Below are 15,816 nucleotides of genomic sequence, written 5' to 3' on the forward strand. Positions count from 1 at the left end.
CATATATAATTATATGTATCAGTAATTTAGCTAAAATTAAAAAAAATCTTTCGTAGACTAAAAACATTGAAATTATAACCACTCGTGTAATTTCCGTTTAAATGCAGGAAAAGACAATTCTGTAATGGAATTCGAACTTTATTATATATCCAAAAATCCACCTTATCACTAACCCCCTATCCCTTTCCAAGGTGAGTCCAGCGCGGAAGGTCTGTCGTTCTGCTGTCACTGGACCGGCCAGAAGTCCCTCACGTCGGAATGTCAGAAGGTTGCGCACTGCTCCCGCGGTTGCCATGGTTACTAAAATCTTTATCAGTACATCTAAAATGTTAATTGCGATATATCTTGAGGGTAAAGGAACACAAATGTCGCTCAAAAATATCGCTATCACTTTCCTTTCTTTGCAACGAAAGAGATAGAGATATTTTCAACTCCGCCAATCCCTAACGTCGGAATTTTATAAGTTTGCACACTGCTCCCGCGGTTGCCATGATAACTAAAATCTTTATCAATGGGCCTAAATCGTGAATCGCGATATATACAAATATCGCTATCACTTTCCTTTCTTTGCAACGAAAGAGATAGAGATATTTCAACTCCGCCAATCTCTAACGTCGGAATTTTATAAGTTTGCACACTGCTCCCGCGGTTGCCATGATTACTAAAATCTTTATCAATGGGCCTAAATCGTGAATCGCGATATATACAAATATCGCTATCACTTTCCTTTCTTTGCGACGAAAGAGATAGAGATATTTCAACTCCGTCAATCCTTAACGTTGGAATTTTATAAGTTTGCACACTGCTCCCGCGGTTGCCATGGTTACTAAAATCTTTACCAATAGGCCTAAATTGTGAATCACCATATATCTCTAAATTGTGAACCACGATATATCTATATAAATCAACAAAAATGTCGAAAAATAGCGACGGAATCAGATATACAGCTATCTCTTTCCTTGCTTTGCAACGAAAGACAAAGAGATAGAGATATTTTCAACTCCGCCAATCCCTAACGACGGAATTTTATAACTTTGCACACTGCTCCTCGGTTGCCATGGTTGCTAAAATCAGTACGACTAAAATGTTAATCACGAGGTTAAAGGAACACAAATGTCGACAAATAACAACCGAATCAGAAATACAGCTATCTCTTTCCTTGCTTTGCGACGAAAGAGATATAGATATTTCAACTTCACCAGTCTTTCCCTGCTGCAAATGAATGAAAATAAAACGATAGCTACTTGTACATGTAACTTCTACGATTTCCCGGCAATCTACAAATATTCGTTTCTTTCAAAGAGAAACGGCTAACTTAGTGTTGAACTTTATTACCTTGTTGTCAGTATCGGAAGGGGAGCTCCCGCCCACCAGGGAGGCGCCCCCCCACCCGGCGGGAGTCAAGCTGACCAGGCCGGGGTATTACACCATCCCAACGTTGGACGAAATGACTAGTAAGTGTTTGTTTAATTTGTTTTTTTCTTAAGTCTGTAACTTCATAACTTTGTTATTACCCTAACCTAACCAACCAGTGGATTCCCATGACTTTATCCGCGTGGAAACTTTTCCACAATATAAAAAAATAGCCTAAATTGATTAGTAATATTATCGCTATAGAGATTTTATATGTTGGTATACTAGAATGAGGCGATGTTGTTGACTGGTATATTTATTATAATAATAATAATTTATTATTTCACTGCACTGATTATAATAATTGTATAGGGATATAAAATAAAAGGACTATCAAATAGATGAAGCGGAGTGGAATGGTGAACTGATAGTCTGGTAATGATTGGACAAAACTATCTATCCACGCATGCGCGTTTTACAGCATTCTAAATATGAAATAAATATGGAATGTGAATGTAGATGGCCAAATCTAAAGTGGGCGAACGAAAGAGTTCGTTCGCCACACCATGATGTTTTCCAAAAAAAAAAAGTCCTTGGTCATTTCCCATTAAAATTGGTCCAGCCGTTCCAAAGATAATTTTTTTTTCTGTCCATCTGTCCTCCATACAAAAAAAAACTATTGTCTATTAATATAACTTACAGATTACATACGTCCGGACGGCTCGTGCGTGGTGCCGCACCTCACCATCGGCCGCAAGAACTACGGCAACGTGTACTACGACTGCGAGCTCGACGTCGCGGGGCTGGATCTGGACGCCTTGGGTGCGTTACGCTGCCAACTAGTCCCCTACATCGCTTACACAGTCCCCTGTACTCCCCTACATCCTCTACACCGGTTAGACAGCCTCTTAAACTCCCCTACACCGCTTAGACAGTCCCCTGAACTCCCCCACACAGCTTAGACAGCCCCCTGAAATCCCCCACACCGCTTAGACAGTCCCCTGAACTCCCCTACATCGTCTACACCGGTTGACAACCCCCTAAACTCCCCTACGCCGCTTATACAGTCCCCTAAACTCCCCTACACAGCTTAAATAGCCCCTGAAAGCTCTGATAGCTCCTCTACGCCGCTTGGACAGCTCAATGAACTCCCCTACAAGCCCCTACACTGATTAGACAAACCTCCTGAGCTCTCCTACATCTCCTAAACCGCTTGGAAAGCCCCCTAAACACTTCCACACAATTTAGATAGCTCCCTGATCTCCCCTACAAAATCCTACACTGTTTAGACAGCCCACTAAACTCCCCTACATAGCTTAAACAACCCCTTTAACTCCCCTACACTGCTAAGACAGCTCCCTAAACCTCTATCACCTTTACCACAATCTAAAACAAGCAGAGCTTTTGTATGTATATCCTCATTTTTGATTCGATAACCCAGAGATACTCCATCGCCTCATCCTTCATAGTCCGCTTAATTGAATATAATCTGTTAATTCTTCCAGTCCACTTCATGAACAAGGAGATATTAATCTACCCCGAGGACGAGGACAAGCCGCCGGTGGGCCAGGGGTTGAACCGACGCGCCATCGTCACCCTGGAGCGCGTGTGGCCGAGGGACAAGACCGAGAAGCGACCCATCACCGAACCCGACAGGTGAATCTCTACCATCGTCATTATCATCCATCATCATCCGATGGACGACCACTGCTGGACACAAGTGGCCTAATATAATATAAGAGGCCTTATAAAGGCTTCTAAACACCGCGGTCTTGAGACGATTGGGTTGGGGATTGACATCAGAAGTGAATTTTAAGGGCATAACACTATTATTGAATAAATTCTGTCAGCTCTAACAATTCCCACCAAGAATATTACAATGAAACCCTCGAATGGCAGAGAATAACCTTGAGTGAAGTCCCGGACTTGTGACCGAAGGATGTAGGGTTAAAGACGTATGGACGGATTTCGGATACTATATTTTATGTAATAGGGACTCCACCTTCCCGTTTGATGTCAATGTTTAATGAAAAAGTGGCTCCCTGTTATCAACTGGTTGTCAATGTTTAATGAAACTGCGACTCCCCGTTGTCAAATTGTTGTCAATGTTTAATGAAACAGCGGTTCCTCGTTATCAGCTTGCTGTCAATGTTAAATGAAACAGGGGTTCCCCGTTATCAGCTTGTTGTCAATGTTTAATGAAACAGCGGCTTCCCGTTATCAGCTTGCTGTCAATGTTAAATGAAACAGCGGTTCCCCGTTATCAGCTTGTTGTCAATGTTTAATGAAACAGCGACTCCCCGTTATCAGCTTGTTGTCAATGTTTAATGAAACAGCGATTTCCCGTTGTCAAATTGTTGACAATGTTTAATGAAACAGCGGCTCCCCGTTATCAGCTTATTGGCAATGTTTAATGAAACAGCGGCTCTTTGTTAATGGGGAGCATATAGCAATATGCTGAGCTGGGACCTTTTTCTAGGTTATGCCACATATCGCAGGGTGTTATTCTTAAATAATTGTGATATGTGGCATAATGTAGTAATAAATATATTTTCTTTCTTTCTTTCTTGTCTAAACAGCGGCTCCTCGTTATCAACTTGATGTCAATTTTCACTGAAACAAGAACTAATTTGGTTGAAATTTTTTAAAATTTTTTATTTGGAGGTCTATAATTTTGTAAGTTATATTCGCGGTAATTTGTACATTGGATATCGACAAAGTGGGGGTTGAAAATGGGGATGAAAGCTTACACTGATTTTTAATTTATTATTTTTTACTGACAGGTTGCTGAAGATGGACTACGAAGGCAAACTCCGGCGCGTGTGCGACAAACATGACACGAAGTTTGTGGAGTATCGCCCTCAGACCGGCAGCTGGGTGTTCAGGGTGAGTGCTTTTGTATTGGGACCTTGTCACTATTAGTAATAAGGTCGCTTCTTGCAGTGTTTTATCCTTATATAGCTTGGCAAGTTCGTTGATGACACTCCCATGCGGGAAGGGGGGGGGGGGGACTGCACGGGTGTGAAGTCGTACGCACGCGGCAGAGGGTAGGATTGTGCGTGCGTAGGGAAGTCGTGCGCGAGGGGGTACTGAAACTCCCCCCCCTCCCCCCTCCCGGCCCGCACGGACCATCCGGTGTGTTACGAACTAATTTGCCAAGCTATAGTAACGGAGCCGAGGAGGGGATTATTGCAGTTACTCGAGCGCGACAGTTGAATATAAGAGACTATACCTTGCACGTTGTTCAGTACCTCCACCAAGTGTGAGTTCTTAATATGGGGTATATGCAACCAAAAAAATAAAGTAACTTCAAAAATACTCATCCAGCACGTCAAATAAGAATAGTGTTCAGGATGAGTGCTTTAGCATTAGGAGGGTAAGGGAGTTCTAATTGTCAACCTCATATCAGTTCACTTAGCGTGTTGTAAGGCTCGACAGTCTATACAAAAATATCTAGTTATGACTTATACCTACTTTTATTAAGGTAAAGACATGTCCCAAAATGGGCCTTTATTATTTATAATTTATAAGCAGTATTTTTTACGGATAATAATATAATAATAATAAAGTTTTCTTAAATCTAGTGTTAATACATTTAATGTTTGCATTGTTTAGTTTGTTAGTTTTAGAAATACATTGTTTTATTTATTTATTTTTCTTTGTAGTATTAGATTAACTTCTTTTAAAATTATAAGGATCCCTCATAGGGTATAGGCCTCCCCCAATTCCTTCCACTTATTTCTGTCCTTTGCCAGGAACCTCCACTGTTTCCCAGAGATTTTTTATGGATAGAAGATACAAATTGCTTTTGAGAAAATGACTTTCAGAATTTTTGGAACCAGCATTAACTAGTTTTTTTTTGTTTCGCGCCCTTGTCTACAAATTAAACATAGACAATACAGTAAAAGTGTACAAAACAGCCAATAAAAACACCTGGAATTTAATTCATATCCGGTGTAAGCTGTCAATGTCATGTAATATTGTCAAATGTCAATAAGATGCAAGTTAAAAAGAAACATTAAATTGTAGACAGAGAAGTATTAAACAAAAAAAAATCCTTAAATTGCTTTAAAAACGCCATAAACCAATGCTACTACGCGAAGATCACTGACAATCTGTCAGGGTATGAGTTACAAGCATGTTGCCATGATAAAAAATTCTCAATTAATGTCGTCAGCCAATGAAAAAAATACATTTTATTTAATTAATTTAAAAAAATGCGGGTTCCAAAATTTTTTTTATAAATCATAAATCATTTATTGCCAGAATGTGGTCATATACAGATATTATTTTTGGTTTTAAGCTCTATACTAGGTGTAAGGGAAAAGATACCGAAAACTGCGTGAAGAGGTTAAATTTAGTTCCCACAACGATAATATAAATACCAATTACGTCGGAAATGAGAAAATTCAGATTTTTTTTTTTATTTTTACAGATTTTTGAACATTACAGAAAATTTTGGCCACGCAATGTACAGCGAACAATGCGATAACAACAACAACAAATATTTGATTGTTTTGCAGGTGGAACATTTCAGCAAATACGGTCTGACGGACTCGGATGAGGAAGATGACGTCACGCCCGACATTTTGAAGCGACAGCTCGTCACACAGACACTGCAAAAGGCAGCCGCGCCCGGTTAGTATATATATATATATTTTGGCTGGTGGCATCGGCCGTGGCTAGCTACCACCTTACCGACAAAGACGTACCGCCAATTTAGCGTTCCGGTACGATGTCGTGTAACCGAAAGGGGTATGGATTTTCATTCACGAAATTCAAAAAGTAATACATTCTCGCATCAGTACTTTACAATATTATAAACGATAAAGGCGTCTTATGTTTTTAAATGTTTTGAAAACTAAAATGAATTTTGGAATACAAATTATGAAAAAAGTTTGTTAAGGCGGATGTGAGGCAGACGCGTGACTTTTTTTATTGGTTTCACCGGCTTCACCACTCAGTTTGTAGAGACTCACTCTGATTACTCTGTGTATACTATTTAGTGATTTAACTGACTATGTAATATTTGATACTATATTTGATTACTAAATAAGTATTTGTGTTTCAGCTCAAAAACCACCAGTGGTAACCTCCACGCCGGGCCCCAGTGCAGGCCTCGGTGGCCTGGGAGGCCTGGGCGAGCTCGGCGGGCTAGGAGGCCTGGGAGGCCTCACCAACCTGGGCAACATCACCGGAGCGAACATCTCGGCCTCGGACGAGTTCTTTGCGATGCAGCAAACGTCGCTCAACCTCATGGAGGGCACTTCTAAAGGTTTGGGATGTTTTTGATGAAAGCTCCCAGGTTTCTTGACTTTTTCTGACATTTCCGAAAATTTCTGAACCATTTTTCATACATTGCAATGACAAATACTGACTTTTCAAAAGTGCTTGTAAACTAAGCCTAATTTTTTTTTTTTTTTTTAAAGAATATTTGCCATATTTTTTATAATATGATCAATATTCCCATTCCCCTCCAACTAGTCGACAAAGACTGTTAGGAGTGGGTACGACAATAGACCAACGGGGCGGGGATCGAACCACCACCCCTCGGTGACGTGTCCAACCGCTCTTACCGTTGAGCTATTGAGGCTCTAAAAGCTTTAAGAATTGAAATGAATGAATTTTTTTTTCACAGCGTTTGACGTGGAAGTTATTGAAGACAACACAGAGGCGCAGAGTCTTTATGACGACAACAGAGGTGAGGGGATCAATATTCAATATATATATATCTATATCTGTACGTATAATAAAACTATGATTAGAAGATTTGTAATGAAACACCTGGTGAATCGTATGAGACTTTATTTTACTCCTTAATCCAAGTATAATACATCCAATAGTATAATACGCACTTCCAAATGTAGGCAATTCGTTGTCCAAAATCGTAGCCAAGTATCGCTGGTATCACTTTGATGTTACTCCACTTCGTTCCGAAGTTACACTGCCACGAGCGTCGTTTCCGGCGCGTATTTATACCCGTGACAATGATTCTAGACCATTCTGGGAACGCCTGCAAAGTCTATAGTATAGGCGGGGAGAGTGACTTGAGTGGCAAGTCACTCTCCCCGCCTATCCCAAGTAACCCATAAAGAATTACACAACAAGAGATGTGGACGGCTCGAACGCCACGAGCACACTGAAGCCGTCCTTACCGCAAGTCGTTGCAACGCGGCGATAACATGATGATTTTTTTTTAGCGTACGGCGTAAAGAGTCCAACAAGCGAGCTGGCGCGTTTAGAGAACAGGCAGAGTCACCACGTGCAGCTGATGAAGGCGTCGCTCTACGCTGACGTCGACGCAGGTGACGATTTAAGAGAAAGCACACGATGTGTTGCGGCGCCGCATCGCAAAGGTTTAACCGTATCAGCGGGCACACGAGCGGTGCGGCGCCGCAACGATGTTATGTCGCAGCGCAGTAGCCTGTCAGTATATATTTAGCAGTATAGTCTATGTAAGACAAAATATTAATTTGTACAAACGAAAAGGAGATCTAAACCCACGTCTTACTAGACACGGGCATAAATTAGTTATTTCTGCGTATCGTCTCCAAAGAGTTAAAAAATCTTTTGTAGGTTTGGGTGTACTCTTCTATAACAAGATCCCCAAGACTGTGATGGACCTGCCAATGCATAGCTTTAAGCAATGTGTTAAACAACATTTACTTAGTCGAGGGTACTACAACATTGATGAGTTCCTTAATGATAAAGATGCTTGGAGGCCATTGGATCAGCTTCCACCTTCACACAGGAAGTAAAACCATAAGAAATTGTAATTGTTATTAATAGGGATGATGACAGTTTTTTAAATTGTATATAAATTAAGAGTATGCTAATAGTAAAGCAATTTTGTAAAAGTAACAGGGTATCTGCGATCATTAATTTCGGAGCTACAGGGATTTAAAGGGTCAGATTTGCTCCGCTGCTGCGGATCACTGAAAAACGCTCCATAAAAAGTGGTACGAACTTATGACGTCGTAGGCAATTATTGATAGTTAGATTTGTATGGGCGTTTAAACAAAATTACTAATATCTTTGTTATTTCTGCGTTTATGTTTATAGTATATTAAAAAATGTCACATTTAATGTAAGGAAGCTAAAACTGTATGAATTTTCATCTAATTACGATAAAATATTTTTATTTATTATAAATATATTAAATAAAAATATTTTATATATTTTATATATATTTTGAAATTTTATAATCTTATTTATTTTGCAAATATCCAGTCAATCTTTCTTTTTTATGTATAAATTAGTTAACATTGACCTTATTTACCCGAATGTATCATAAAAATCAATATATTAAAACCTAGTCATCATCCCTATTGTAAATTATAGTACTGTATGACTTTTTCCGGTTTCTTCTCAGCAGGACCTGCCTTCCGAACCGGTGGTAGAATCTTTACAAATAGTCAACTGACCTGTCAAAAGTGCTTGTAAACTGAGCCTACTTGAAATAAATGAATTTTGATTTGATTTGATTTGCGGCGCCGTAGCAGCGTTGGACAGTCTTAGACAGTTTTAGAATTATTTATTGTAAAGAAAAGGAGATGGTCCATTTCAGGTCCACTCTTGTACCCCGTATCATTAAAATTTAAAAATACAAGGAATTTATTAAAATTTATTAAAATGAACAAATCTAACTAAATAACAAGAAATAAATAGAATAAAGACCCAAGTTTTTGAGTTAAATCAAGATGGCGCCCATAGAGAAACTATGACATGACAGTTGACAGCAAACGTCAAATCGATTAATGCATTGAAAACGTCATCAATCCGCCATTAATACCCTTATTAATGTTGCTTTTCTTGGGAGATAATGAATATTATTTCGAAAGAATTAAAGTAAATTCGAAGATTTGTATAAAAAAATAGTTAAAAATAATATCTTCTTTTATTTCCGCCAGAGTACAATGACTGGACCTGGACCTGGGCTCCATACAATTTTGAACCATCTCCTTTAAAATATAGTCCAATATTCAATAAACTCCCAAATTCAGAGCAAATTCATCCTTAAGAATTGAGTTTAAGGTTGAATTTGCAAATGCGACTACTTGGATTGAGTGCCAAGAAGTTGTGTTTGGCACTTTTTAATAGCAGATCGATGTTTTTAAATTATATATTTTTTTTTTTTTTTTCACCAGAAATGGAAGACGACACCTCAGTATCTACCGGCGAGCAACTGGTGCCGCACCCTAAGACCAGCGGCATAAGGTCGAGTGTCGCACAGTCGGCGCCGAGCGTGCTGCAGGAGAGGAGCTTCGAGGAGGTATCCCCCACTCTGATCGCGCAGAGTGAAGGTGAGAAGAAAAATACCCTACCCCTGCCCCACCTCTACACCTACCCTACGCCTAGTCACACCTACCTTACCCTAACCCTACTTAATCCTACCCCTACCTTATCCTACCCCTACCCTAACGTCATTCAATTGTTTTGCCTTCCCGGAACCTCTCCACTTAAACTTTATGGTATGATATTAAAGTTCAAATTGGCTTTTAACTATTATTATCTATATTAATCGTTTGTATGGAGTATAGAAAGTTTTATTAGACTTTTTGTAATGTTTCTCCGTAAGAACCATTCTCGTACTTCTAGGATTATTCTAAAAAAGAATTGGCGAAATCGGTTTAGCCGACCTCGGAACTTAGGCACGTATTTAAGATTCATTTTTATTTTACAGATTACCGAAATATATAGTTATAATTACCCAAACTTATTGCAACAATTACCAAAACTTATATTACTAATTAACCAAATAAGTTCCTCCTAGACCCGAGTTCACCGACTTTTATTTAAACGGCGTTTGACCGGCCCGTCAAATATTAAACGTAGTTTGAATAAGGAGCGTTTGTTTCCCCAAATGGCGGGAATTTTTCGGGGAATTGACATATGCTTTTTCCCTAATTTGGGGAGTTTACGCTTCGATTTGTAGGGATTTAGAAGAATACGTATTGGCAACACCAATTTATTATTTATTATGTCAAATTGACAATTATTTGTCATTTTGTTGCATTTTTTTTGCAAGCGGTACAAAAACATAGCCTGTAAATATATCTGTCAAAGTCGTCTTAACCGAAGAATAAACGGAGTGTGCAAGCTCGGTTAACATAACCGCCCGATTTACGTATTTAACCGGCATATGGGCTGTGGTAAACAGGAAATTTGGACTAAACGACGTTTAACTTATTTAAACGTTTGATTAAACGAATGTCGGTGAACTCAAACCCTAGAAGAACGGTTGATCACTGGTAAACCGAAATGTGAGAATTACTCAATTAGAATCCTGGCCCTTGATGCTTACCCTAGTTGAGAATGCTGTGCACTATATTGTGATCCGGTTGCAGATGTGATAATGCGCCCCCTGGTGGTGCAGCCGTACACCGTGGTGCTGAACTACCATCGGAAAGTGCCGCCCTTCAGACACACCATCGCTGGTGAGACTAACTTCTGATACGGAGAACCTTATTACTAGAGGCATAAGGTTCATAATCGCTCGCCCATATTGTTTACGATCGTTTGTTATTGTTATTTGTCGAATTTCGTGGAATAAACAACACGCGTGGGCGTGTTCAGAATGGTCTGGAATCATTGTGACGGGTATAAATACACGACGGGTATAGATACTCGGGGCAGTTTAATTTCGGAACGAAGTGGAGTAACATCAAGTGATACCATCGATACAAGTGAACAATAGGTGGCTTGGTTTTGCCGTAATATTGCCCCCCCCCCCCCCCCAATCCACTACCACAACACTTGTCAATGTCCGCAGGTCGCGTGGATGCCGCGTACGTAGCAGATATGTCCGTGAGCCGCGCGCGCCACAGCCGCGTGGGCTTCGGACCTGCCGGCGCGCTCGCCTACGTGTCGTCCTACGATACTATCAACGACCTGCCCAAGAGTGAGTATACACTATGCATCCCGACGCAGGTACAATTATAAACTAGTTAATTATGCCACTGTCGTGTAATTGGGGGCATTGTAGCAGGAGTGCTACAATCGCTAATTAAGTGCAGTGGCATACAATACTGTTTCTACGACCATAATAAAAGAATAGGGTACTCGCCTGCTGTACAAAACTAAGAAGATTCGTTAGGGACGTCACGAAATCGATATTCAGGAATTAAATGATTGAACAGTATCGATTTGTCAGTCAGTCAGACCAAAAATTTATTATTATTGATGAAAATATTTAACTAATTCACGATTTTATCAATGTACTAATTAGTAATATATATAAATAATAAATTGTATTTATAATTCAATTACGATGGAAAGTATTTCTTGCAAACAATTAATTATTGGACAGTATAAAGTAATTTATAAGCTGTAAAAAACGTAAACGGTGGTAACTAGCCACGGCCGAAGCCTCTGCTTTTTATGTATAAATTAGTTAACATTGACCCTACTTATCTGAATGTATCATAAAAATCAATATATTCAAACCTAGTCATCATCCCCATTGGCGTTGGGCATGTCTACCCGATTTTTGTATCGGCGTGACCTCCTTTATCTCAATTGGATTAGGATCTACCTGGGGGTCGACACACACTGCGATTTTAATTAACATTGTTAATTTCCAGGTGCGGAGCTCAACGAGCTCGGCAAGTACGTCGCCGGACGCGGCGCTGACGACTGGAGCGAGCCCACCGTCGCCAGATTGGCGGTGGGGCTGGCACAGTCCGACGTCGTCTATGTGAGTACACTACCAGACGCCCCGCGTAGTGCTCGTTCACGTGAGAATACATAACGTGTGGCATAGCTCTCTAGTGATACAAGAACTTTCAAAATCGGTCCAGGAGATCCAGAGGATTTCCCCCTTCCACCACCCCCCCCCCCCACAACACGACAAAATTTACCTCATTTTATTCTCTTCTCATTCTGAGAGGAGACTCGTGCTCAACAGTTAGCCGAATACTCACATTCGGACGATGATGATGATGATGACGACACCGATGTCACCGATGACGTCGCTTCGATTCGATTAACCATAATCAACTTCGCGAGTAATGTATTAAGGGCTTAACACATACTCATTTTGTCTTACAGGACACACTATCCCGCCAGTTGGCCAGCCTTTTGGAGTTCTCCACAGTGTCCGACACGGACCCGACACGACCGGACGTGTGCCCGCGACTTGTCGTGCGCGAGTCGCCGCGCGATCGTCGCGAGCTGCTGCGACGGTTGCTGGACGATGCGAGCAAAGCCAGGGAATTTACTGCTAGCGTGAGTTTGGTTATATCATCGATCGTATATCGTTAGATAGGCCTCAGAGCGTCGCGGAATTGTCATTGGTTTCGCATATTGAGTACGTCATCACTCGTAACATATTTCTGTTTATTCATGCTGTGGCTTGTTTTTACACTTCCAAAATGAAATGCTACATTCTGATCACTTTGAAGGCGGTGCCAACACAGAACACACTTTAATTAAAGCCAATTAAATCATAAACTTTTACGATTCTGGCGTAGCACCGCCTTCAAAGTGATCAGAATGTAGAGCATACGATGTTAGTTTTCACTTATTAGTTTATTTTTGTGATTTTTAAGTCGGTTAAATTTTTTTGTTAAAAAGGTTTTAATTATATGTCTATAACAATGTTCACTTGATGTTCCCAGTTCGGTGTGTCGAGTGAATACAGCCTGCAGGTGTGGAAGCTGTGCGAAGCTCTGTGGGGTGCTGACTTGGATAACGATGGTAAGAATTTTTGATATTTTTGGGTAAAATTAAGTCAATATCAACTAATCTATATATATATAGCGGCCGTGATAGCCCAGTGGATATGACCTCTGCCTCCGCATCCGAAGGGTGTGTGTTCGATTCAGGTCCGGGGCATGCACCTCCAACTTTTCAGTTGTGTGCATTTTAAGAAATTAAATATCACGTGTCTCAAACGGTGAAGGAAATCATCGTGAGGAAACCTGCATACCAGAGGATTTTTTTAATTCTCTGCGTGTGTGAAGTCTGCCAATCCGCATTGGGCCAGCGTGGTGAACTATTGGCCTAACCCGTCTCATTCAGAGAGGAGGCTCGAGCTCAGCAGTGAGCCGAATATGGGTTGATAATGATGCTGATGATATATATAAAAATGAATCCATATATCCCTTAGCGATCACGCGTGAACAGCTGGACCGATTTCACTATTTGTTTTTATGATGTGTTTGTTATTGTCAGGAGAAGGTTCTTATGATTGAAAAAAAATTAAAGGGGTAGAGTGGGGCTAGTTTAACACTTTCGTTGCGGCACTGATTTTTCTGAACTTTCCTCTAGTGTAGTACGAGGTCCATCGACCTCGTGACGCTTGAACACGCTAGACATACGAGGTCGATTGACCTCGTACCGCAGCGAACGTCAGTCTATTGTATAGAGAAAAGATTTGATTGTTTGTTTAGGAACGGAAAATACGCGAGTGAAATCGCTCGGCGTTTCAGAGACTATTCAATGCAAACAATCAATCTTTCTTCTTTATAATATTATGGTATAGACAACAGAATCAGAATCTCTTTTTTTTATATGCAATTAAATTTACAAGATTATACAAAGATGTTCTTATGTATTAGGTAACAATGTTTCACCAATATTAGGTATACAAATGTTTAATTAATAAAATTAAAATTAAACGACATTAAGTTTAAAAGAAAAATATTTTTTATTTTTCTTTGTGATTTTGCCATAAAAAGTCCTCCTCACTCCAAAAAAATATTCTATCAGGTGTTCCCGGAAAAAATATTCTATCAGGTGTTCTATTTGTATATCAGGTGTTCCCGGAACTGACATCCAGTCGAAGGTTCACCGGCACGAGTGTCTCCTGCAGTGGCTCAAGGAGTGCGTCGCTTCGGTCACCGATAAGGAGCTGGCTGAACCCACCAGAGGGGAGCCCGAAGACGGTATGCACCTTTACCACGATGATATGCGGCTTAAGTTTCTGTTTGTCGCCGATAGCGTATTGGTACTTTGCCTAAATCAAATCAAAAATCATTTATTTCAAGTAGGCTCAGTTTACAAGCACTTTTGACACGTCAGTTGACTATTTGTAAAGATTCTACCACTGGTTCGGAAGGCAGGTTCTGCTGAGAAGATACCGGCAAGAAACTCAACAGTTTCTCTTTTTTAAAAAATCATACAGTATTATAATTTACAATTTTTTTTTTAATTTTTTTTTATTTTTTACAAGTTAGCCCTTGACTACAATCTCACCTGTTGGTAAGTGATGATGCAATCTAAGAGGGAAGCGGGCTGACTTGTTAGGAGGAGGACGAAAATCCACAACCACTTTCGGTTTCTACACGGCATCGTACTGGAACGCCAAGGCTGATAGTTATTTTGGAAATATATTTCATGTACAGAATTGACCTCTCTACAGATTTAATATAGGTATAGATTTGACCAATAAGCCCTATACGAGTAGGTTAAGGCAGTAGGTCCCAAAGTTACCATTTGGTTTCAAATAGTGTTTTGTTTTCTAGAGCTGGTGTTTCTTAAATGGTGTTTTATTTTCTAGAGCTGGACGGTCACAGCGCGCGGGTGTGGACCCTCCTCCTGGGGGGCCGAGTCTTGGAGGCCTGCAAGCTGTCGCGGGACTGTGGGGATTTGAACATGGCCGCGCTCATCGCACAGGCCACAGGTAACATCTCCAGAGCTTGGTACAGCGCGCGACGGTGGACCTTTCTTGAAAAAACTTGAATTTTGAGATCGGGCCCTTTTGTTTTGAAGCAGCGACACGTTTTTAGTTTTATTTATACCTACCCACTATGATAAATTTTAAATATGTTTCATTACGGCTTGTTATGGAAGAGCGGAGCCTTCTGTCACAGGAGTTTTAAACTCTTAAAAGAAGACTCTAGCCTTTGATTATATGTTATTCGATTGAAGATACTGAAATAAACAATTTTTTATTTTTTATTTATTTATTATTCTCATTTTTACAGGAGATCCAGCCTTCAAGTCCCTGATAGCTCGTCAAATCACCAACTGGCAGGAGTGCGGGGCGGAGACCCTCGTCAGCGCCAGCCGGCGCGCCTCGCTGCATCTCATCGCAGGGCTTCGCCCCGCCGGCCACCTGGAGACCCTGGACTGGCTGCGCGCCCTGAGAGCCACCGCCAGGTAATTCGCAATTAATAATTAAAATAATAGGCTAGTTGACACTTGTTTTTTAACACGTTCGCTGCGGTACGAGGTCAATTGACCTCGTACGACTAGCGGCTTAAAGAGTTACGGGGCTGATGGACCTCTTACCGCTCTACAAAAATTAGTACGAGGTCCATCGACCCCGTAACTCTGGAAGCCGCTAGACGTACGAGGTCAATTGACCTCGTACCGTAGCCTAAACCAAAAAACCTTGTACCGAACCAGAGGAAAATACAGAATAATCAGTGCCGCAGCGGACGTGTTAAATGGTTTAAATTGATGGTATTAAGATTTTAAAAAGTTATCATATTTTTTCGAGACGTGATTTTTTGACAA

At 40.5% G+C, this 15,816-nt stretch overlaps 1 protein-coding gene across 2 annotated transcripts in view; it reads left to right on the plus strand.

Annotated features, from left to right (window-relative positions):
• The window catches only part of LOC112048866 (nuclear pore complex protein Nup98-Nup96), a 74,307-nt gene that overhangs the window by 41,209 nt on the left and 17,282 nt on the right, over positions 1-15,816 (plus strand). For both annotated transcript variants that reach the window (XM_052890087.1, XM_052890086.1), the window contains 17 exons: positions 1,347-1,454; positions 2,056-2,175; positions 2,859-3,009; positions 4,137-4,239; positions 5,877-5,991; positions 6,425-6,628; positions 6,992-7,054; positions 7,554-7,658; positions 9,501-9,656; positions 10,701-10,790; positions 11,126-11,254; positions 11,937-12,049; positions 12,403-12,579; positions 12,972-13,050; positions 14,112-14,240; positions 14,855-14,977; positions 15,282-15,456. In XM_052890087.1, the coding sequence (XP_052746047.1) occupies positions 1,347-1,454; positions 2,056-2,175; positions 2,859-3,009; positions 4,137-4,239; positions 5,877-5,991; positions 6,425-6,628; positions 6,992-7,054; positions 7,554-7,658; positions 9,501-9,656; positions 10,701-10,790; positions 11,126-11,254; positions 11,937-12,049; positions 12,403-12,579; positions 12,972-13,050; positions 14,112-14,240; positions 14,855-14,977; positions 15,282-15,456 (2,140 nt within the window). The remainder of the gene's footprint in view (positions 1-1,346; positions 1,455-2,055; positions 2,176-2,858; positions 3,010-4,136; positions 4,240-5,876; positions 5,992-6,424; positions 6,629-6,991; positions 7,055-7,553; positions 7,659-9,500; positions 9,657-10,700; positions 10,791-11,125; positions 11,255-11,936; positions 12,050-12,402; positions 12,580-12,971; positions 13,051-14,111; positions 14,241-14,854; positions 14,978-15,281; positions 15,457-15,816) is intronic.

Source organism: Bicyclus anynana, chromosome 27, assembly GCF_947172395.1.
Source record: "Bicyclus anynana chromosome 27, ilBicAnyn1.1, whole genome shotgun sequence".
NCBI classification, from domain to species: domain Eukaryota; kingdom Metazoa; phylum Arthropoda; class Insecta; order Lepidoptera; family Nymphalidae; genus Bicyclus; species Bicyclus anynana.